Genomic DNA, 25281 nt, shown 5'->3' on the forward strand with positions numbered 1-25281 from the left:
TTTATTTCCCCTTTTGTTTCCCTTGTTGTTTTATTGTTGTTGTAGTTGTTATTATTGTTGTTATTGATATTGTCATTGTTGTATAGGACAGAGAGAAATGGAGAGAGGAGGGCAAGACAGAGAGGGGGAGAAAAAGACAGACACCTGCAGACTTGCTTCACCACCTGTGAAGTGACTCCTCTGCAGGTAAGAAGCCGGGGGCTCGGACCGGGATCCTTACGCTGGTCCTTGCACTTTACTCCACATGCGCTTAACCCGCTGTGCTACCACCTGACTCCCTGTACTAAGTATCTTAAGAGTGTCTGGGAATGAAGAAGACAAATTTGATGTATGGTATGATTTTAAAGAAATAAAGAAGTCTTTTAAACTAGCATATTGTAAATCTGGAGCAAAGTCAATGAGGTAGTGGGGGTGGTGATAATAGGTGCTCCCAGGGAATCTGGTCATAGCCGGCTGCTCCAAGTTACTCACAGTGGGGGTGTGTTAAATCATGCATGTTTTAAACTCTTGATCTGTCTGTAGTAAAAAAAGTATGCAGCATTCATAGAAACTACTTTAAAAAATGCACTAAAGTTAGGAGCATCATGTCTTTCAAAATGGTGATGGTTCTGCCTTTTAAAGTCAGTCAAACGGGAAAATACCTACCAGGAGAGACCCCAGTCTTGGAGCATACCCCCTGGAGACCTGCCCATGCAGGAGCATCCTGGGTGGACAGTGTCCATTTCTGGTTTGTGAACTGAGGTGTCCTCCACTCTCAGGTAAATATCTCACATGCCCTATAGCTTGTATTGTGCTGTGGGTCCCCTTAGTTAAACTCTCCAAATTTGTAAAAATATGTCCACCTGTATTTTGTTTGTTTGTTTGTTTGTTTTTGATGTGGTGACAGATGCAGTCTGCCAAAAAGACACTTCCTCTGATGGAGACGGATTCCATAGATCATGAGAGAAATACCTCATAGGCGGCTGTACATTCTTGAGTTAGGTTGGGAGGCAGCGTCTGTGGCATTCCGGGAAGTTGAGAACATGCTAACATTTGAAAATATCCAGAAAGAATTTCATAGCCTTTTGCTCTTTGCAAGTTCAGAGACAGACCTTCCAACGTTTTTAGGTGTGAATGTTATCAGGACGCATGTAGAAAGTGCAGTCCTTTTCTGCCACTTATTAAACTGTCTCATTTCATGTTACCTATGACTGAGAGAGTTGCTTTTTGGAGTGCTAACACTAAGTAGGCAGCAAACACTTGTATTTCTTTAGTGGGTCCGTGGAGTGTCTGAGTCAGATCTGTACATTTCTCATGGTATGTACTTCATGCGAATGAACTCTCTGTTTATTTTTAAACTAGAAGGGAGTTACTCTTTCCTAAGACAGAAGCAAGGGGCAATTTATAAAGTAGACCAGTCATGGGCTGAGCCACACACCTGCATCTCCCTCATTTTAGCTTGGAATTTATGTCCTATATCCTTAGTTCCGCACACTCATGCTGTTGTTCAATGAGACTTTCAGGAACAGGTTGGTGAATATTGGCTCAGACCTTCCTGTAAAGCCCGATGTCTTCAGGCTTGTTAGATTAAAGACCAGGCCGCCAATGGCAGATGTTTATGTTCCCTTTTGCCCGACTATTTTAAGAACCCTCCGGGCTCAGTGTTCTTGGAAATCCCTTTCTTGAGGGCATAGAGCCCGTGCAGTTGTAGGTTACTCCTGAAAAAGAGAGGCAAGCCCTTGTCTGAGAAAACCAGCCAAATGAACTGGCCAAGATCAATTACTTTAGCTGACAAAGGCATTTAAGTTCTGAGGACTTTTACCAATAAACACGGGTTGTTAATGGGCTGTCTGTGATGAAGGAACTGTGCTTTATTGGCTCCTGGAACCCCTGAAGTCCATAAACACCTTTGCTCTTACTTACACTCGCCATATTGCAACGTGCTGTCTCCCAGGAAAAATCGAACTCCTAGGAAGATTATTTGGAGAAAACTAAGAAAATGGGGATCGTCATGGGTCCCCTTGCTCATAGACGAGATCCTTTAAGATGCTCTGCGCGTCAATGCCTGATCTGATCTCTGCTAACTTCTTGACACATCACTGGCGCCGCAGTCACTGGGCAGTGGTTCCGTATCCTGACTACACTAATTATGGATCTAAGTCTTGTAGCTTTGCTCATGATGCTGCCAGAAATTCAGAATCTAGGGGCCAGGTGGCGCACCTTGTGGAACACACACATACCTTACGATGTGTGAAGACCCAGGTTCAAACTTCCAGTCCCCACAAGTAGAGGGAAAGATTTCTGAGTGGTGGGATAGTGCTGCAGATTTCTCTCCTCTCTAACTCTCTTTTCTGCTCTGTCTGTTCTCTCCCTCACCTTCTGTCAAAGGGGGAGGGGAGGCCTCTGTCAGCAGTGAAGTTCTTGTGAAGGTACCAAGCCTCAGCCTTATCTTGGGGATAAAAAAGAAGAAAGAAAAATAGACAACAATATTGCAAAATTTCAGGCCTTACTATAAACAGTCTGAATTGAAATTTGCAGTTGACAAGCTCTCAGAAAAAGAAGGTCCATTTGCCAAATAAAGTTAGAGTGTGATGTACACTATTTGTGACCCTCATCTAGGGTGCTTTTCCTAGCTTCTCTCCTCTCTCCTTCTCTCTGCCACCCCTCTGCCTACTCATCCTGCACGTGGAAAAAAGCTGAGTTTATTGCTTACCACGGTGCTTGACTGTTGTCCCCACAGAATCTTAAAGCGGCATCATGGAAAGAAGGTCACTCTAGGTGGCTTCCTTCCAAGCTGTGGTGTAAGGTGGGCCTTTAAATATGAGCATATTTGGACTGGGCAAAATTTAGAATTTGTGAAAGTAGTGATATGATGACTTTAAGAGATTTCTTTCTCCTTTCTTGCCTTCCCTTCCTCCCTTCCTTTCTATTTTCCTTTATTTCATCCTTTCTTTTTTTCCTTTCCTTAGTCATCACCAGGGCACCATTGCCATGAGTCCATTTTTTTTTTCAGAGAGATAGAGGCAGAGAGACATAGAGAGTGGAGGAAAGACACCACAGCACCAAGCTCCCCTCATGTGGTAGAAGCTGAGTTCTATGCTGGCAAAGGACGTACACTCTCCAGCTGAACTACATCTTAGACTCTGAATGCATGAGTTCCTGCACTATCTGTGTTATTAGCTGAATATTAGTTGAATGAAGCAAATTTTTGAAAACTACAGAGCACCTATTTTTGATATAAAAATATCAAAAATAATTACTGTGTATTTTTAAATGTCATTTAAATCATGCCCAGTGTATTTTTAGTCCAAATCTTGAATTTTAGTTCCCACACATGTCTTTATTTATGTGATTTCCAAGATTAATTAAATTTTGATTCTTTCTTTACAGCACATATAACTAGAGTGTTCTGTAATGTTACTTTATTTACTTACTTGTTTGCATAGGGAGTCACCATATTAAAATGAAAGGAATTTTCTTGTATGGTATTTAAGCATTTATAGAAAAAGCACAAACACGGTTTGGAATGAAATCAGGAAATGACTGGTTTACAAAGAATACTTAATAATGGTACATGCCATGCATGGCTAGTGATTTAAGTTGAAAATTGTTTTGTAATTTAAGATGTAGGAGGTCTGTGTATATATATATATACTGAGGTGTGAAGAATTTAAGATCTTCCTGAGGTAAAACAAATAAAAAACAATCCCCCCCCAAAAAAAAAGCCAAAACTAATAAATGTTCAAAAAATGCCAAATTCAGGATTTGGCCTGATTACCTGAGATATGTTTTTTTTCCTCTCCCATTTTCCCAGTCATACTCCATGAACTAGTGTGCTTACTCTTGAGACATTGTTTATTGGGGCAGGGGAGTATTTTAAAATGAGAATGCATTTGTGTCTCTGGAGGAAAGAACAAGTAGATATTGGAAGGGAGAAATAATGGGAAAGTGAGCATGCTCACAAAAAGCCCCAAATTTGGTGCAGGACATGATATCTAAATTATTGTTTTTCCTTGCTGGAGTTCAGAAATCAAAGCTAGCTTAAACTCACACCAGATTTCAGACTTGGGCGTACAGCCTAAGCACATGTCACCACCATGAAAGAGGAGATGAAGTTCATGTATCTGTTCCCCTGACAATAGTCAGAGGATAAAGACTGTGACCTGTAGTGTGTCTGCTGGCCAAGAAATTCTGAATACACAAAGAAAATATGATTGCTGTTGGGACAGGGCGATCCTTATCACCTCTGCTTCCAAAGATGCAGAGAAATAAATGTTTATTTGGCCCAGGGCCCATCTATTTCTTGTATTAGTTGCTGATGTAGTTTAATCATTAAGTTTTGGATAGCCTGTCTCAGAGATTTCCATGGTCCTCTGTGTGTAAATTCATACTCCTGGTAGGATGAAGGGGGCGCTTATGTAGTTGACTTCTTTTCTCCTCCTCCTCTGCTGTGCAGATGTCCCCTCAGGCTAGTTCCAGTTCCCACGAGAGGTGGGACATTCTCAGAGTGCCTGTTCTACCATGTTGTCCCCTCAGGCTAGTGCCAGTTCCCGCGAGAGTTAATATGAAGTGCCCTTCCCAACCAATCCTGTCCCAGCTCATCACTCCCGGTTTTGCCCTATAAAGCCCTTCTTCTTCCACCCCTCTCTCTCTTGCCCACTCTCTTGCCTGCTCTCTTTTGCCCGCTTTTCACTTCGGTGATTAGAGGCAGGGAAGGGTGCAGCACGAGGCGGCCATTTTGGCTAGCTCCATGTGGCCCAACTCTGAGGTGCCCACACAAATAAAGAATTGTGTTCCCTCTCCACTCCAGATCTCCTTTCTCTCTCTCTCCATCCTCTGCATCACAGCACAGCACTCCTCCTTCTCCTCCTCCTCCTTCTTCTTCATCTACTTCCTCTTCTTCTCCTCCTTCTCTTCCTACTCCTCCTCTTCCTTTTTGTCTCCTCCTTCTTCTCCTACTCCTCCTTCTTCCTTTTCGTCCTCTTCTTCTTCTCCTTCTTCTCCTTCTCCTCCTTCTTCTTCTTAGTCTCCTCCTCCTTCTCCTCTTCCTTCTCCTCCTCCACTTCCTCCTCCTCCTCCTTCTTCCTTTTCATCTCCTCCTCCTTCTTCTCCTTCTTCTCCTCCTTCTGCTCCTTCTCCTGCTCCTTCTCCTACTCCTCTTCCTCCTCCTACTTCTTCATCTCCTCCTCCTCCCCCTTGCTGGGCTAGCATCATGGGCAGGAGAGAGACGACCAGGGACTCATGGCTGAGCTGGGACACAGTTCAATCTTTATTGAGCGGGAATGCAGTGTGATCTAACTATCTCTAATCACAATATTCTCCTGTATATCTCCTGAGGTGGAAATGTCAGGTCAGAAGAGGATATACGTAGGATAGGGGGTGGGGAGAAGGAAAAAGCGTGCAAACCAGTGGGGATTAAAGCAATGCAGGCAAAACAATGATGATGTAAATAGACCACAGCGGCAAGCAATGCAACAGAAGGGGTCTTAGAAGCAGAATTTAGAAGCAGACCAACATTTCCCCCTTTCTTTTTAACTAATGGCCATAGTATCAGGAGCGTGGAGTGAACAGAAACCTATATTGTACAGGCATTTTCAAAAGAACTGGCACAAGACATGGAGGAACAAGTAAGAGAGCAGCAAGAGCCAGTGTGATGCCAAGGACAGGCCTGAGGGGCATTTCCTGCCTCAAAGGGCAAGGCCTAGTAGGCAAAAGGGCATTTCTTGCCTCTGTGTGCATCTATTGCCTCAAAGGGCGTTTCCTACCTCTGTGGGCATCTCTTGCCTTTGGGGGCATTTCAGGCCTCAAAGGGCGTTTCCTACCTCTGTTGGAAGAGCCTGCAGGTGAGGAGGCATGTCCTATAGAGTCCCAAGACTCTGGCTGCAAAGTCCATGGACTGCTGTGGTCAGTCTTTGAGAAACCCAGCAGTGTAAAGGGAAACTGCTGTAAAGTTGTGTAGAGTGTCAAAGAGATGTACCAGTAAGTCCGATAGAAGCGTCAGTCCAAAGCAGATGACCACGGATGAAATGCCAGGGGATGAAATGCTGCACGTCTGCCTTGATGGGGAAGGTCAACCACTGTAATTCCGCTTTTCTGTAGAGAGTGAGCTTTGGAGTCTGTGAATCAGTTTCTTTGGGTCGTGCCAGGTCACATCATTGGTTTCGGGTGGGGTGGGGGGCTGCTGTAGTCGTGCCATCTTGTGGGTGATGTCAGAGAACAGGGGTCCAAATGGATTTCTGGGGATTTCATTTGAGCAGATGCTTTTTCATGTGAAGACTTGACAGCTGTATTTCACTTACTTGAGAAGCAAAACTTGTAGCAGATTAGAAGTTTACTATAATTGATAATTCCATTATAATTGGTTTAAGTACCTTTATAATTTTGGAAGTCCTTACTAGTATGATTTCAAGATTGTTTAAACAGTATAAGCTCAATAGAAGAACCATGGTTAGAAGCCTCAGGCATGAGAATCATTAACAAAACCACTGCTTTTTCTACCCCACCCATACTCATACAGTTTTCAGGATTAAACGTTTCCAAGACGTAAAAAATCAAAAGAGAAAAAAACAATTTTTTGGACTGTTTCTGGATGTCTCTAGAAATCATGGCTGCATCCAGCATTTTTTTTGTAAAGTCAATGTCATACAAAAATTCAGTCATTCAAATCACTCTTTTACGAAATGCAACTGAAAACAGACAACAACCTTAAGATATTCAGAGAGAACAACGGGGAATTGAGAGAAAAGCGGTAGGTAGTTTTTGTTTTTTTTTTCACCTTGAACCAGATTATTTATATCTCACTATGTAGAATCATGAGTCCTTGGAGGGTGTCCTAGTCCAAAAAGCTCCTCAAAATTCCATTCAGGGTGCTTCTGATGGTTCCTGCTGGATTGTAGGCATCCATCCCCAAAAATGTCTTCCCAAAGAGGAAAGAATCGAATCAGGAGAGTAGAACTAACCACGTGTCTCCATTCTTGGGGACTGCAAGGGTACTGGAGAATGCTCTTCAAGTTAGAGTAGTCATTCTCCTCGGGAAACATAGGAGAGGGAGTCCAGAAAGTCCCAACGGAAATCTCTACACATCTCCCAAGCTCTACAATCACGGTCATAAGGAACCAAAGTTCCCAGTCAGGGAACCAAAGTGTGGCTCAGAGCAAAATGTTTCAGAGACAGAGAAACTGTCTCATGAAGAAAGAGTAGAGGCTTTGGGAAACCTCTTCATAAGTAGAAAGGCAGCCTATAGCTTTAATTATCTGAGGGATGGGCGGGTTAGGCCCCACATTGGTGCCATATGCCGGTCGGTCCCTGTTTCAGGCGCCAGATGCCAGGCTAGCTTCACAGGTGGGAGAGAGAAGACCAGGGACTCATGGCTGAGCTGGGACACAGTTCAATCTTTATTGAGCAGGAATGAAGTGTGATCTAGCTATCTCTAATCATACTCTTCTCCTATATATCTCCTGAGGCGGAAGTGTCAGGTCAGAAGAGGATGTATGTAGGATAGGGGATGGGGAGAAGGAAAAAGCACGCAAACCAGTGGGGATTAAACCAATGCGGGAAAAAACAACGATTATGTAAAAAGACCACAGTGGCAATCAATGCAACAGAAGAGGTCTTAGAAGCAGAATTTAGAAGCAGACCAGTACTTCCTCCTGCTCCTTCTTCTTTAATAATGTCCTGATGATTAGACTCATGGTCTCTGACGTGTGCTCACTGCTGAGATGCCTGGTCAGCTTGATTTCTATTATTTTGTAAGAGTATGCGATAGACAGAGGTGGGGGTTGGAGAGGTAGCTTGTGAAATAAAGCATATGCTTTGCCATACAGTGGACACTGATTTGAGTAGCAGCACCAACTGGGTGCACCGTAATATTGGGTGGAGGGAAGCTCCAGTGCTGTGGGCTTTCTCTATGAAAGAAAGAAAGGTGGGGCTGGATGGTGGTCCGCCTGGTTGTGCTCATATATCCTCACACATAAGTGCCAGTGTTCAAGCCTCTGGTCCCCCCCTTCATGGGGTGGGTGGGGGTGGGACATTTCAGGTGTGGTGAACCAGTGCTGCAAATGGTCTCTCTTCTTCCTTCTCCACCCCCTTCCTTCTTAATTTTTCTCTGTCTCTACCCAAAATAGATAAATACACAGTACAATAAAAAAAGACAAGTGAGCAGAAATCAGGTCAGGAGTGCTGGAAGCAGGAACTCCTGGTGCCTCACACAAAACCCAAACAAACAAAAACAGAGAAGTAGAGAAATGAGCAAAGCACTGTCCCACCATTCGTGCTGCTCTTACATCAGGCGATCCAGGAGACTGAACGTTGTATCCTGATGGCAGCAAGGAAGCCAACCAAATTCTAAGGTGTCCTGGCTTCCATAGAGCCTAGTGAGTGGGTCAGACGGCCTACAGGTGAGAAGAGTGACCTTGACTGCACAAGCACAGAACAGTTCTACTTTTGGGAAGCAGAATGAGAACAGTAGGAAGTTTGGGATTGCCCCAGCCACAGAAAGCAAAACAAAAGGGGAAATGTCAGTTTAGAAAAATCAACATGTTGACTAGATATTTAATGATGCAGATCCAGAGGGGATACCAGAGAAATCATTTAGAAAATACATCATCAGGGAATTTGCAGAAAGTGTGTTGGAAATTTGCAGAAAGTGTGTTATGAATTGGAAAATTCATAACATATTTTTTCAATATTAAAAACATAGGAACTATGTCATGACTTTCTGACAACCCAGTACAAAGTTCTTGGTTCAATATGGAGAAATAGATTGAGAAAGAAATTCCTGACCTCTTCTGCACCACAAGAAGAAAGCCCATATTCTGAGAGGGAGAAATATGTTAAGGGAAGATGACTAGGTAGCTCTAAAATCCAGTTCCATCTGGGTCAAAAGAGTATAGAGGAAAAAATAAAAAAAGAAAAGATACTTAGAAGTAGTAATAGGTGACTTAAAATGGAAGAGAAAGCAGGACCATAGGAAAAAATGGGAGGGAGGGCTGGGTGGTGGCGCACCTGGTTGAGTGCACACATTACAGTGCACAAGGACCGTGCTTGAGTGCCCAGTCCCCACCTGCAGGGGGAGCTTCATGAGTGGTGAAGCAGGGCTGTCTCTCTGTCTCTCTCCCTTTTTATTTCACCCTTCCCTTTAGATTTCTGACTGTATCTATCCAATAAATAAATAGATAATAATTTAAAAGACACTTTTTAAAAAAAAAAAAGAAAAATATGGGGGAAATACATGTCAATAGATAGGTAGTTACAGAAATAATAGTCAGCCCGTATCTGTGACCTGGGAGAATCACTGCAGTTTCCAATGGAGGGAATGGGGACACAGAATACTGGTGGTTGAAACGATGTGGAACTGTACCCTTGTTACTTTGTAATTTTGTAAATTACTAATTAAAAAATAATAGGAAAGTCATGACCTCATAGATTCACTAGATAGGGAAAGGAAAAACATGAAAGTAGATCTACATGGTATAAAGGCCACCTTTATTTATTTGATTTTTATTTTTAAAAGCCTTGGTTTTTTATTTCTTTTTAATTTCTTTATTGGGGAATTAATGTTTTACATTCAACACTAAATACAATAGTTTGTACATGCATAACATTTCCCAGTTTTAACAATACAACCCCCAATAGGTCCTCTGTCATCCATTTTGGACCTGTATTCTCCCCCCACCCCACCCCGGAGTCTTTTACTTTGGTGCAATACACCAATTCCAGTTCAGGTTCTACTTGTGTTTTCTCTTCTGATATTTTTTTCAGCTTCTGCCTGAGAGTGAGATCATCCCATATTCATCCTTCTCTTTCTGGCTGATCTCACTAAACATGCATTTTTCAAGGTCCATCCGAGATCAGCTGAAAACGGTAAAGTCACCATTTTTAATAGCTGAGTAGTATTCCATTGTGTATATATACTGCAACTTGCTCAGCCATTCATCTGTTGTTGGACACCTGGGTTGCTCCAGGTTTTGGCTATTACAAATTGTGCTGCCAAGAACATATGTGTACACAGATCTTTTTGGGTGGGTGTACTGGGTTCCTTAGGATATATCCCCAGGAGAGGAATTGCAGGGTCATAGGGTAGGTCCATTTCTAGCCTTCTGAGAGTTCTCCAGACTGTTCTCCACAGAGATTGGACCAATTGACATTACCACCAGCAGTGCAGGAGGGTTCCTTTGACCCCAAAATCTCTCCAGCATTTGCTGTTGTTACCTTTTCTGATGTATGACATTCTCACAGGAGTGAAGTGGTATCTCATTTTTGTCTTTACTTTCATTTCTCTGACAATCAGAGACTTGGAGCATTTTTTCATGTGTTTCTCAGCCTTTTGGATCTCTTCTGTGGTGAATATCTGTCCATGTCCTCTCCCCACTCTGGATGGGGTTGTTTTCTTGTTGTTGAGTTTGGCAAGCTCTTTATATATGTTGGTTATTAAACTCTTGTCTGATGTATGGCATTTAAAGATCTCCCATTCTGTGAGGGGTCTCTTGGTTTGGGTAGTGGTTTCTTTTGCTGTGCAGAGATTTTTAATTTGTTGTAGTCCCATGACCTTAGACTTCTTTGTAATTGGATTCGTTTCATTGAAGATGTCTTTAAAATGTATGCGGAAAAGAGTTCTGCCAATATTTTCCTCTAAGTATCTGATAGTTCCTGGTCTAACATCCAAGTCCTTGATCCACTTGAAATTTACTTTTGTATTTGGTGAAATACAGTGGTTCAGTTTCATTCTTCTGCATGTTTCAACCCATTGTTTCCAACACCATTTGTTGAAGAGACGCTGCTTTCCCCATTTAATAGTCTGGGCACCTTTGCCAAAGATTAGATGACCATAGGTGTGGGGGCTCACTTCTGGGCTCTCAATTCTATTCCACTGGTCAGTGTGTCTATTCATGTTCCAGTACCAAGCAGTTTTGATGACAGTGGCCCTATAAGACGATTTGAGATCTGGGAGTGTAATGCCTCCAGTTATGTTCTTTCTTTTTAAGATTGTTTTGGCAGTTCTAGGTCTTTTATGGTTCCAGATAAACATTTGTAGCAATTGTTCTATTCTCCTAAAAATGTGGTTGGGATCTTGATGGGGATAGCATTAAATTTGTAGATGGCTCTGAGTAGTATATCCATTTTGATGATGTTAATTCTGCCAACCCATGGACATGGAATATCTTTCCACTTCTTTGTGTCTTTGTTAATTTCCTTGAGTAGTGACTCATAATTTTCAGTATACAAGTCTTTCACTTCCTTGGTTAGGTTTATTACTAGTTATTTTATTGTTTTTGTTGCTATAGTGAAAGGAATTGATTTCTGGATTTCATCTTCTTCTAACTTAGTGTTTGTATAGAGGACTGCGACTGACTTTTAAATGTTAATTTTGTAGCCTGACACCTTACTGTATTGCCTGATGATTTCCAAAAAATATTCTTCTTGATAGATTCCTTAGGTTTTTCTATGTATACTATCATGTTATCTGCAAATAGGGAGAGTTTGGCTTCTTCTCTTCCAATGTATCTCTTTAATTCCTTGTCCTTCCTGATTGCCATGGCAAGAACTTCCAACACGATGTTGAATAGTAATGGTGATAGTGGACATCCCTGTTTAGTACCTGATCTGAGGGGAAATGCTTCCAGTTTTTCACCATTGAGTATGATGTTGGCTGTAGGTTTGCTATATATAGACTCCACTATTTTCAGGCATTTTCCATCTTTGTAGTGTTTTGATCATAAAGGGATGCTGTATTTTGTGAAAGGCTTTCTCTGCATCTAATGATATAACCATGTGGTTTTTGATTTTGCTTTTATTGATATGGGTGTTTCATGTTGATTGATTTATGTATATTAAAACAACCTTGCATGCCTGGGATAAACCCCACTTGGTCATAATGAACAATCTTTTTAATGTACTGCTGTATAAAGTTGGCTAGAATTTCATTCAATATTTTAGCATCCATGTTCATCAGACATATTGGTCTGTAGTTTTCTTTTTTGGGGTGTGTCCCTGTCTGTTTTTGGTATCCGAGTGATGTTGGCTTCATAGAAGCTGGAAGGGAGTAATCCAGTATCTTCAATCTTCTGGAAGACTTTTAAAATAGAAGTATCAGTTCTTCTTTGAAAGTTTTGTAGAATTCATTTGTAAAACCATCTGGTCCAGGACTTTTATTCTTAGGAAGGTTTTTGATAACTTTTTCAATTTCATTAGCTTTGATGGGCCTGTTCTTATTATCTAGTTCCTCTTAATTTAATTTTGGAAGTTCGTTGATATCTAGGAAATCGTCCATTTCTTCCAGGTTCTCTAGCTTGGTGGCATATAGTTGTTCATATAAGTCTCGCAAAAAAGTTAAATATATATATATTTTCAAAGAAGTTATAGCAGATTTTTTTTCCACATCTGGGGGGGGGGTGGTATGGTCAAGATGTAGATATCCAGGAAACAGAGAGCACTCTCAAATTCCTAAACCCAAATAGTCCTATACCAGGACACTTCAGCCAAGGACAAAAAAAAAAAAAAATGGCAAGCTGTCAGGGAAAAGCAGAATGAGATGCCTTTATAAAGGCATCATAGTTAGATCCACTTTCAACAGGAATCATGAAGACTAGGAGAATGTGGGATGACATATTTAAGAGGTTAAAAGTCAAAACCCACCAGTCATGATTTCTTTACCCTGCAAGAATATCATTCACATATGAATAAGCAATTCAAATAGGACCAGATATGCAAAATCTAAAAGAAGTCTGCCATTACTATAGCTGCCTTGCAAGAATGAATGAAAACAGTACCAGGAAAAAAGAAACAAAGTCAGTAATTATTAAATCAATTTAAAAAAAAAAGAGGAAGAAACAAGGAATAGTAGTCCAGGAGTTGGTTAAGTGGATAAAGCATTGGACTGTCAAGCATGAGGTTCTCAGTTCAATCCCCAGCAGCAATTTACCAGAGTGATGTCTGGTTCTTTCTATCTCTCCTCCTCTCTGTCTCATTAATCAAAGAAAGAAAGAAACAAGGAACATTTAACTGTTGACAGGATGATACACAAAACAGACCCAGACACACAAAGTACAGAAATATGAGAATACTTTAAAGTTTGGAAGGGGAAGAAAAGATGGGTAGGGTGGTGGTGGGTGTGCGACTTATCCCTGTAATGTTCTGATTTGTCAACCATTGTTACGTCACTAATAAAAATACAGAAAAGCAGGTATGTTCTGAAATTTGAGTCAGGTTTTTGATACATAGTTAGAGTCACTGGAGCAATTACCAGAACAAATAGATCTCATCCTCCCGTACAGCTGCCAAGGTCATTCCTCCTCCTTCTCCTCCACGTTTGTTTTTGTAAGGTCAGTCACATCGTGAGTCACTCTCATTTCCTAAACCTCACAGTGCACGTTACTGATTTTATTAAACTCTGAAGAATTTCCTGACAGTTTGTTCTTTCTTCCATCTATCCCTAGACCCCTATTCGTACAGTCAGCCAGCCATTTTCACTCATTTCACCGTGAATGTCTGTTACATTTTATACAGTATAGTAACCATTGATTTCTCCAAGATAAGGAGAATTTCACTTTTTGTTTCCAGATAATTAATGATTTTTGGTCTAGGCTTTGTTTATTTAAAACCAACCCTAAATGATCCTGCAGTATTTTTTGTGTGCTAAATGAAAGAATATCATAATTATGTAAAATCCAGATATGCTGAAAAATAGAAACTACAACTAAAATATAGAAAACACTTAGTATGCCTTACTCCTTTCCACTCTTTTCCTCTCAATATTTATGTATTATTATGTAGCTAGATAGGAGCACATATACAGTTTGGTATCCTGTTTCTTATTTTATTTATTATCAGATAGAGACAAAGAGAAATTGAGAAGGGGAGATAGAGAGGGAAAGAAACATAAGGGCACCTGAAGCCCTGCTTCACCACCTGTGAAGCTTCCTCCCTGTAGGGAGGGACCAGGGGCTTGAACTTGGTCCCCGTACACTATAATGTGCGCACTTAACGAAAGGTGCCACTGCCTGGCCCTGTGTCTTTTTTATGTAAACTGGTTATTTTTATTTAACAGTATCTGTGACTGTATCTTCATATAATTAAAAATGATTGAAAAATAACTTCAAAAGTTGTGCAATACCACATTAGGATATTATGACTTCTTTTTGTATGGCATTAAAATCAATATTTAATATTGTCATAATTATGAATCATAAAACAAACATCTTTGATAATTTCTATTTTTTGTTTTTCTTATTACTTCCTTGAGCTAAATTTTTAGAATTACAAATAGTTGCTCAAATAAATATGAGATATACAGTGTGTGTGTGTGTGTGTTGCTAAAACCCCTCATGTAAGTGATATCCTCATTTCCATTCCACCAGCAATGCAACGTGTCTATCTTCCCTGATTATGGCTATATTTATTTCCATAAGAAAATTCTGTTTTCTTTCCTTCTCCCTCCCTTTTGATTTATTTATTTTTTACCAGAGCACTGCTCAGCTCTGGCTTATGGCAGTGCGAGGAATTGAACCTGGGGCTTTGGAGCCTCAAGGCATGAGAGTTTCTTTGCATAACCTTTATGCTATCTACCCCTACTCAGGAAATCTTGTTTTCATTGACTTTTGATTCTGAAACTAAACATTTTTCATCTGTTTATTAGACATTTGTGTTTCTTCTGTAAGTTATGTACTTCCATTTTTCATTTTTCTATGGTTACAGTTATTGAAATACATATGCATATATACACATCTAAGTATTTATGAGAGAAATTACTCTCCTGCTCAATAAATTAGCTGTGTATTTTAACAGTACAGAGATAAATCTTGTCCCTGTGTGGGTTGACCTGTGTGTGTACGCTGGGTAATGGCAGAGTTTGCTGAAATCCCACGCGTTTTTCCAATCTTTTCTCCTCAAATCATGGTCCAAATGCATTAACAGAGAGAGAAGTGAGTCAACACTGTCAGCTCCTGAATTTAATTAATCCAAGATGTTATCTAAGCTCCTCTCTTTCCATCTCTGATTCCTTTTTTTTCTTTCTCCAAATAGTGACCTTCTGTATCTGCTCCCATACTAAGGTGATTCTTGAGTTCTACAACGTGTCTTTCCTTACTGATCATGCTGTCTTGCCCTAACCTTTTCTTTTTCATTCTTGACTCCTTCCTCCTAGGGTTGACATTCTATCTGGGCTCTATATTCTCATTCCTTTCTATCTCTCCTGGATCTGTTTTAGGTTTACAATTTTTTTTTGATGGACAGAACTAATGCACCTCACACTTTCATTTTTTTTTCTTGCTGAAGTGACATTGACTTATACCGTTATATATGTGCCATGTGCACAGAACCATAATTCAATATCTGTACCTCACGCCTTTGAGAATAGTGTCTGACATACAGGAGACAGTAGATATTTGAATAAATGTCCGCCTTTATACTTTCTTACTTGAGTGTTTGTGCTTTCAAAGATGAGTTATACCTCTAGATCTTTCTTCCTTGCAACTTGGGTCTTCATTTTGATTTTTAAGGCATTGAGTTAAATAATCACTTTTAGTAAACACAGTGACATAAAAAAATTGATAAATATGTAGAAAAGAACCTGCCCTTAGGCATTCCACAAAGCCTGATGAGGTATGAAAAAGAAGATGAAGCTTCACATTGAGCCACCTGCACGCCACATGGAGGCTGACTGCACTGGGGGAGGAAGCGGAGGCCCAGTGGTGTCTTTCCTTCCCTGTCTTTTCTGTGTGTCTCTCTTCCTCCCTCTGCGTGAACATGTTAGCCCAGAGGGGTGAGATCACACATGTGTGCAAGGTGCCTGCAGTACCGAACACTGAGCTGATGAGGAGAGGCCAGCAGCAGTGTGAGGAGGATGGGCGGGGCCTGGCGAGAGCTGGCTTCTCTAGGCCTCCTGGGGTGATGAGTGTAGTGCTTTTGTCTTTCTGTGAAAAAAATCAAAGAAATACTGTCTATTGCCAGCAAAATAGTATAAAATATTATCATTTTATAACCTTTTCAGGCATTTTTAGATATTTTCCTCCATTATTTCTTGGCGAACTTAATTGAAAATGTCTGTCCCTACGGCCCTCCACCTGTCCTTGCTCTTATCATGGATCTGTCTTTCCCTCCCACCTCCATTCCTCCATTCTCCCCGTTATTTCCTGTTCTCCTTAATCTTCCGCTCACTTCATTTCTTGGCAGAGAAGCAGGCTTTAGTAAAAATGTTCATCACCATCTTTGTCTCCCTTCCAATCACCATTGAAGCGTTCTGCACACCCTGGATGTTTAGGGAATATCTTCTGAGTGAATTGATGACACATTTTGGCACCTTTTAAATGTCATTCAAATGGTCCGTTTGGAGGGTGACAGTGCTTTTGCGGTCTCCTGAATGGCTTCAATTACCACCATCCCCTCGGAGTGAAATGTTAAGTGGTGCCACTTGTTCAGTGTCAGCAGCAATGTGCTTGGCGTTCAGGGAGCCTTTGCCTTCGTAAAGACCCGAGGAGACCCCAACCATGAAACACATAGAAGGATACATAGAAGGAAATGGTTTTCCTCGCACGCTTCAGCATTGTCCTGTCCAGTCCGTCTCTAGGGCTACCCTGAGTCACAGCAATGAGTCAGCTCTTCTCACGGCCCCACCCCACCCCACCGACTCCACTAGCTGTGGTTTATCTGAGCCAGCTTGAAAAACAATGAGTAGACTTTTCTGTTTGCAAAACGGACAGACCCCCAGAATGTGGGTAAGTCTTCTGTGTAAAGAACACTTGGGAACATGTAAGCAAACCCAAGTGATAGGCTGCACCAAACTCACCTGCCCCTGAATGCAGTGCACGGCCTAGTTCTTTTCGGTACCGCATCTCCCTCTCTCATGCAAGCAGGACAATCAGATAATGTGAGCACGCTTAGCGACACTGCGTTCCAGAGATTCGCAGCAAGGACGTTTGAAATCTCATTAAACTGTTGAAGTTAAAAAGAAAAAAAAAAGGGGGTCGGGCGGTGGCGCAGTGGGTTAAGCGCACGTGGCACAAAGCGCAAGGACCGACGTAAGGATCCCGGTTCGAGCCCCCGGCTCCCCACCTGCCAGGGAGTCGCTTCACGGGGGGTAAAGCAGGTCTGCAGGTGTCTTGTCTTTCTCTCCCCCTCTCTGTCTTCCCCTCCTCTCTCCATTTCTTTCTGTCCTATCCAACAACGAACAACATCAACAATGGTAATAATAATGACCACAACGAGGCTACAACAAGGGCAACAAAAAGGGGGAAAAATGGCCTCCAGGAGCAGTGGATTCATGGTGCAGGCACCGAGCCCAGCAATAACCCTGGAGTTAAAAAAAAAAAAAAAAAAAAGGAAAAGGAAAAAAAAAAGAGAAAGACACCTGTTTCATTTTTGGTCTGACTAAATATAAATTTGTAATGACATCAAACGTCAGTGACAACAGTTTTTGATTAAGGAGGAGGGTCCTTTAGTTATATTTTAAGAACTAAAATTCAATCATAGAAAAGTTACTTTTAATTTCGAAACAACTTGGAAGAATCACTCACCACATCATCCATAACTGCTGAAAAGCTGCGATATGGGACTTTCATTGGACAAAAGACATTTTTAATGTACCCTCACCTATTTGTCACCATGCTCTGTTTATTACAGGACTTTTCCCTGGCCAGTCTGAGTTTGTCGACTCAATGGGTAGATGACAGGAATAACTGTTCTTGACATTGATGGGAAATGTGTTTCTTTTCAGTGTTAAGCTCAAGAAAAGGAGAGAGAAGGAACTCTTGAGAATTTTTGGTTTTGTTATTAGGTTTTCAGCACCCATAATATTCATAAACAATAGACACAGCTGTCTTTAATAACAAAGCCCACTGACTGAAATAACAGAAATCACGCCAGATGAAGTTCAGACTGGAAGAGGATTTTTTTTCCAACACAGAAATTTCCAAATATTGAAGCAAGATTTCATTTATAACCAAACTGAGTGTTTACACTACACTTCTATCATTAAGTAAAAGCACTTGAATAAGCAGTTTTAGAAAAAGTACAATGAAGTTTCTGGGATTTAAAGTTTTGCCTCCAGGTCAGGGGAGATAGCATAATGGTTATGTGAAAGATGTTTATGCCTGAGGCCCTGAAGTCCCAGGTTCAATCCCCTCTGCACCACCATAAAACAGAACTGAGCACTAGTGTGTGTGTGTGTGTGTGTGTGTGTGTGTGTGTATATAGACACATATGTGTGTCTATATATATTTTTTTATTTTTCTTGGAAGCACCATATTGACCAACCAATAGAAGTCATTTTTCTGGGAGTCAGGCAGTAGCGCAGTGGGTTAAGCGCATGTGGCAAGAAGCGCAAGGACAAGGGGAGTCGCTTCACAGGCGGTGAAGCAGGTCTGCAGGTGTCTCTCTTTCTCTCCCCCTCTCTGTCTTCCCCTCCTCTCTCCATTTCTCTCTGTCCTATCCAACAACGACGACATCAATAATAACAATAATAGTAACACAACAACAATAAAAAACAACAAGAGCAACAAAAGGGAAAATAAATAAATGAATATAAAAATCGGCATTTGAATTACCTGTTTCTCCTCCCTGTTCCCCTGTCCATATAAGCTCCATTAGGGCAAGAACATTAGGGCAAGTAAATTTTACTTACTATTTATGCTCTTGCTCCCTAAGACAAAGCTTAACACATAGTAGGCACTCAACCACATTCGCTGAATGGGTTATGCAGCATTTGTTAGCTTGTTTTTTTGCCTCCAGAGTTATAACTGGGACTCGGTACAGGCACTATGAATCCACTGCTCCTGGTGGCCATTTTCTCCCCATTGGTTGGACAGGACTGAGAAATTGAGAGACGAGGGTGAGATAGAGAGAGAAAAAAAAGACACCTGCAGACCTGCTTCACTGCTTGTGTGGCAGCTCCCCTGCAGATGGGGAGTGGGGGTTCGAACCCGGAATCTTGCGGTCATCCTAGGTGTACCACTGCCCTGCCCTCAGCATTTGATATCTCTAAGAAATAGGAATTACAGGGGCTGGGCGGTGATTCATCAGGTTGAACGCCCATGTTATAATGCGCAAGGACCTGGGTTCAAGTCCCCAGTCCCCTTCTGTGGGGGGATGCTTCTCGAGTGGTGAAGCAGGGCTGCAGGTGTCTCTCTGTCTCTCCCCCTCTTTATCATCCCCTTTCCTCTCAGCTTCTGTCTGTTTCACCCAACAAATAAAAGATAATAAATAAAAAAGGAGTTGGGCGGTAGCGCAGCGGGTTAAGCGCACATGGTGCAAAGCACAAGGACCGGCGTAAGGATCCCGGTTCGAGCCCCCAGCTCCCCACCTGCAGGGGAGTCACTTCACAGGCGGTGAAGCAAGTCTGTAGGTCTATCTCTTTCTCCCCCCCTCTGTCTTCCCCTCCTCTCTCCATTTCTCTCTGTCCTATCCAACAACGACAGCAATAATAACTACAACAATAAAAACAAGGCAACAAAAGGGAAAGTAAATACAAATTTAAAAAAATTTTAAAAAGAATAAAAAAAAAAGCAGTAGGAATCATAGTCATAGTATTTCCTGACAGTTCATTAACATGTGCAGTCCTGGACTTGTCCTATTCAGGACAAATGGAGTTAGTTACTTGGCTAAATTTGGAAAGGACAACTGAATGTATTAGCTTTGTTCTGGTTGGGAAAGCCCACTAATGGGCTCTTGAGTTTGTGCCCAGGTCAGCTAGACCCCAGCGACAGTCTGGTCAGGGCCCTGCAACACAAAGTCTTCTCCTTGTCATGAGGACTTGTTGGACTGTCAAGGCAGATTCCAACCCATGAGCTTTTGAATGCTTTTCCTTCTTTGGAAGTGGATCCTTAAGGGATTCTCAAAATGCCGGCACCTCCATTTATTTGAGTGTTTATAACGCAGTTTAGATGACCTCCTCTTCGTCAAATGTCCACAGACCCCTCAAACAAGTCTGTCCTCCAGCTTAGTTTTAGCGGAGTCCTTGGTGAACAACATGCACCGGAGGTCAGGGCTGACCAGTCAGAGGGGTTGTTGCTATTGGCTGTGCCAATGAGGGGAGCAGTGGGAACACCATGTCTATAGGGAAGCCCAGTCTGATTTAGAAGCCAAGGACGTTCTTTGGTCTTTTTTTATCCTCCTTTAATCTAAGTAGGCAAATTTTCTAGAGCCTCAACAGGAGGGAGGTCTCAGGTGTCAGCAGAAGTCTCCTAGTGGAGGTTAGCAAGCAACTCCCCTCAGCTCTCCGTTCCCACCCTGCCTGCTTGGAGGCCCTGAATAAAAAATTGCAATACTGTAAATATATTTCACGCTAAGTCATTCTTTCTTGCACCAAAGCTGCCTCTAACCCTTTTCTTGCCTGTTCCCAGAGAGGAAATCAAGCTTTGTCAACAGCTTGAGTCAGAATGTGCGATGGATGTGTGTAAGTAATGATGTCCCACTTTTTTTCCCCTTCCCCTTTGCCTGCCTTGGCATCAGGACGTAAGCTAGCTCATCTGCTCAGAACATGGTGAATTTGGTGGCTCTGTGCCTAGACTTCTCAGGCACGCTTTTGCTTTTGTGACTCAGATTCAGCAAGATAGTTCTGGATTAAGATCAACAACCTCAAATTTAAAATAAATATGTCTTCTTCCCACAAGGAGGATCAAATATAGGGAGGTTTGTTGTTGAACATGATCTTGGTTACGTAATAATTTTTGTCCTTCCGCATTTTCACTAGCATGAGAAAGGCTTTACGGTGCGCACTGGTCTACACTGTTAGGAGAGTTTTAGGAGGCGGTCTGGCTGCTGGCTGGCTGGTGGCACACCTGGAAGAATGTTCAGCTTTGAGCAATAACAGAAGCCAGACCTTCCACTTTCTGCATCCCACAATGACCCTGGGTCCATACTTCCAGAGGGATAAAGAATAGGAAAGCTATCAGGGGAGGGCATGGGATACGGAGTTCTGGTGGTGGGAACTGTGTGGAGTTGTACCCCTCTCATCCTATGGTCTTGTCTCTGGAGGGTTTCACATCCAGAGATTCAAGGTCAAGTTTTATCTACAGGTTTTGTTTTCATAGTAAACTGATCAGTAACTGTCCTTTTACTTTATTTTATTTATTACCTAATGACTGCTCATTTCAAACTGTTCATTTGGAACTCTTCTCTGTAATGAACGTGTGAATCTTACAGTTTTCACTTGTAGAGTGTCCAGGTATGACAAAAGAAGATAGAAAAGAAGTTTAGGGACAGTTTGATCAGATTCTCTTTGAAAGGCAGTTTTGTGGCCTCTCTCCGTCCCTCCACCTGTCTCTCTCTTCCTTCCTGCCTTCCATCACCATAGGAGAACTTAGCTCTGGTTATTGGTGGTGGTGGGGATCCAACCCAGGCTTTCTGCCCTGCAAGTCCCAAAGTCTACTGCTGTGTGATCTCTCACGGTCAGATATCCCAACTCTTGATGCCTTTGCAACATTGGCACATTTTAGAATTGAGTGTAAAAGTGAAACCATTCATCCTTTCCCTCGTGTGTTAATCTGTACTGTGAACTTACTAGACTGAGAGTCTGACTGTGTGCCTGTGTACTAAGCGTCAGGAGGAAACAGTGAGCTAGGAAGATAAAAATGCTTCTGCTTCTGAGGCTTGCATTCCGTGGAGACTGGGTCATTACCAAGAGAAATAGCCAAATGCATGCACATCTAAGAGGCATGAGGGCTCAGGAGAATGGTAAAGCAGAGGCAGAGGGAGAGTGTTGGAGTCATTGTTGCCTCCTTAGTGTATACTGTATCTAAGAACAGTGGGCTCCAAATTCTACTGTGTGCATAACAATAAACACTTATTATTGAATTCAAAGAGAGACTGATAATTAGAACTCCCTACAGATCAACTAGAACAAAACCTTGACTTTTGTGCGTATGATTTTTTTTTTTTTTAGAAATTACTGGTGTGTTTTTTTATTTTACTTTACGAGTAATTTTTTTTTGTTTTGATTTTTTTATAAGTAAATTTTGGGTGAATAGACTTTGATAGTTTCTCTCAAAGAGCTTGAGAACATTGACATAATCATACTACCATTCTAAGGAAAGAAAGCTGCCATATTAAGCGATGATTGAAACATCTCTTGTGGAGTTTTCCTGCTAGGATTCTGTAGTTGAATCTGATCATGAAGATATTGAATTAGAAAAATTCAAATTACATTCTGGTCCAGATTCTTAAAAAAAATGTCAATTATGTGAAGAATAAAAAACAAATTAGGGGTCTGGGCGGTAGTTCAGCAGGTTAAGTGCGCATGGTGCAAAGCGCAAGGACTGGCATAAGCATCCAGGTTCAAGCCACCCACCCCCTCTACCTGCAGGGAGGTCGGTTCACAAGCGGTGAAGCAGGTCTGCAGGTGTCTGTCTTTCTCTTCCCCTCTCTGTCTTCTTCTCTTGATTTCTCTCTGTCCTGTCCAACAACAACAAAAGCAATAACAACAACAACAGTGACAAACAGATAAACAATAATCCGACAACCATGGATTGGTAGTGCAGGCACTGAGCCCTAGCAGTAATCCTGGAGGAAAAACAAAGATAGGATAATTTTTTTCCCAGTTCAAATAATGAAAGAGACACTGCAACCAAGTGTAAAACATGATCAGAGCCACTAGGTTACAACAATTTATTATAGAAGGTGTTAGGAAGATTAGATAATATTAAAAATTAGAGAGATTTGTGAATTGCATGTTGCAGTATTGCATTAATATTAAATTTCCCGAGTCTAGGAATTACATTGTGGTTAAAAAAGGCAAAAGAAAACTGTTTTCAGTTCTGGGAGTTACGTGTTTAATTAGTCCTGACGTGCTTACAAATGAATCTTAAATGTTTCCGAATCTGTCAGTTGCTGCAGAGTAGTAAACATGGGTATGTCTAGGTGTGAGGGAATATGGTGGGTCCTTGCACTGTTCTTGTAATTCATAAGAAAGTTTCTTAGGAAGTTTTAAAATCTTTCAAAATGAAAGCTGAAGAGGTGTTGGGGCAGTGCCTGGGTGGGTGGAGTGCAGGACTTGCATCAGCGAGTTCCAGCTTCCATCCCTGGCTCCACATAAGCCAATGCATGATTCTGGAGAACACTAGCTGATGTTACTAGCGTTACTTCTTTATATTCCCCTCCTGCAAATCATTTTTTTTGGGAGGCCAGCAATAATGCTTTCCGGGAAAGTTGCGGACACCTGGGTACAGCTTCTTACAAGGAGGTCTCACTGCACGATTGCCAAGAACATTGGTTGGGGCTGGACCATCATGCATCTAGACCTCACCGCCTTGTTTGGTGGAAGCAACTGCTGTTTTAAAATATGTGAATTTCCTCTGTGCATTTTTGAAAACCAACCCTTGCATATATTACATCAAGTTCATCACCAAAAGTCTAGTATATATTTCACAATATAATTGTCCCCTTTGCTCTATTGTTTTAAAATTTAAACATGTAATCACTTTCTTGAGAAAAGGTTGATTGTCACAGGATCATCTGCATCTCCTGAAGGCACCTCAACCTTCCCAAGCTCTCCCTCCATCACCATACCTGCACAGGTACATTTCTGAGGCACTAAATGGTAAACTGTGAAAAAGACTTCTCTCACGCAGCCCTGTCACTCAGTCCTTTCATGGTCAGTGGAGGTAGCCACAGCTACAAGGTTTTCCTTCATTCTTCCCTAGTCTATGCACTTGTAGCCACAGAATATTTGTTTTCATCTATATATACCCATTAACCTACAAATTACATTACTTTACGGACTCCAGCATATACTGCTCTTTTCAGTTAATATAGATCTTGTATCTTGCTCCAAATCAATGTTTTAAAGCCCTGTCCCAGTGTTTTCAATGGCTGCAAGTTCTATCATTTATAGATATACAGTGATTTACTCATGGGTATAGAGTAATTTTATTCGTGAATGTAAGTCTGTGTTCCGTAAGATCTTTTGCTATTATAAACAGTGATGTCATGAATATATATTGTACCTATTTCATTGCACACATTTGAAAATATTGCTTTAGGACAAATTCCTAGAACTAAAGTCGATCAAAGAGGATGTGTATTTTAATTGTTTTTGGAAAGCGCCAAACTTCACCAAAGCGGTAGTGATTTTCACCTCCATTAATAGTGTGTGAGAGTGCCCTGTGACCTGTGTCTTGCTAATATAATATCTGTATTGTTTTCATCAACATGATGGGTAAAAAAATGCTATTCCATTATAGTTTGAATCTGATTTTCTCTGAGTTCAGTTATTATTAGGAATCATTTTAATGGGAGCTTATCGGCTTACAGTACAGTTGTTGAAACATAGTTCTGATTCTTTTCACCTTATGACAGGTGTCTGCCTCACCTCCAACTTAAGTCCTCTTCCACCATCATGCACCAGGACGCCAGTGTCTTCTGTATCCTTCCCCTCCCTTCCCCTTCCCCTTCCCCTTCCCCTTCCCCCTTCCCTTCCCTTCCCTTCCCTTCCCCTTCCCTTCCCTTCCCCTTCCCCTTCCCCTTCCCCTTCCCCTTCCCCTTCCCCCTTCCCTCCCCTCCCCTCCCCTCCCCTCCCCTTCCCCTCCCCTCCCCTCCCCTTCCCCTTCCCCTTCCCCTTCCCCTTCCCCTTCCCTTCCCTTCCCTTCCCTTCCCTTCCCTTCCCTTCCCTTCCCTTCCCTTCCCTTCCCTTCCCTTCCCTTCCCTTCCCCTTCCCCTTCCCCTTCCCCTTCCCCTTCCCCTTCCCCTTCCCCTTCCCCTTCCCCTTCCCCTTCCCCTTCCCCTTCCCCCTCCCCTCCCCTCCCCTCCCCTCCCCTCCCCTCCCCTCCCCTCCCCTCCCCTCCCCTCCCCTCCCCTCCCCTCCCCTCCCCTTCAGTCCTTTGCTGTGGTGCAAAGCACTACACTATGCTGAGACTTCCTTCCCCTTGTGGTTTCCTTTTCTGTGCTTGTTTCTCAAGATCTACCTACAGAATACAACTGAATCTTTTTATGCATTGAAACTCATTCAATTTAAGAAACTATTGACTATAAGACTCAGATTTTAGAAATGTTACAATATAAAGAAGTTGGGGGACCAGATGGTGGTGCACCTGGTTGAGCGCACATGTTGCAATGTGCAAGGACCCAGCCCCTGGCATGTTTATTATGTGTGCTGTATTCTCGACTTTTCAACATTGATTCAGTAATTTTTTCCCTGCAGAATATTTTTATGTAGCTAAATTTATTTGACTTTCGAGAGCTTATAGTTTTGTGTCACTATGATAGAGTTTCTTTGTAATAGGAGATTTTAAATTTTAACTTTTCCCATGTCTCTTATTTTATGATTGTTTTATCTTAATTTTTTGTCACCTATGATTTTTCCAATTTTCTCATCATTCT

The 25281-nt window shown here is 41.8% G+C and overlaps 1 protein-coding gene across 1 annotated transcript in view; it reads left to right on the forward strand.

Annotated features, from left to right (window-relative positions):
* BMPER (BMP binding endothelial regulator) overlaps positions 1-25281 on the forward strand; it is a 292909-nt gene that overhangs the window by 98490 nt on the left and 169138 nt on the right. The window contains exons 7-8 of the mRNA XM_060195832.1: positions 1254-1296; positions 21127-21133. Of these exons, the coding sequence (XP_060051815.1) occupies positions 1254-1296; positions 21127-21133 (50 nt within the window). The remainder of the gene's footprint in view (positions 1-1253; positions 1297-21126; positions 21134-25281) is intronic.

This window comes from Erinaceus europaeus, chromosome 8 (genome assembly GCF_950295315.1).
Source record: "Erinaceus europaeus chromosome 8, mEriEur2.1, whole genome shotgun sequence".
Lineage (NCBI taxonomy): Eukaryota > Metazoa > Chordata > Mammalia > Eulipotyphla > Erinaceidae > Erinaceus > Erinaceus europaeus.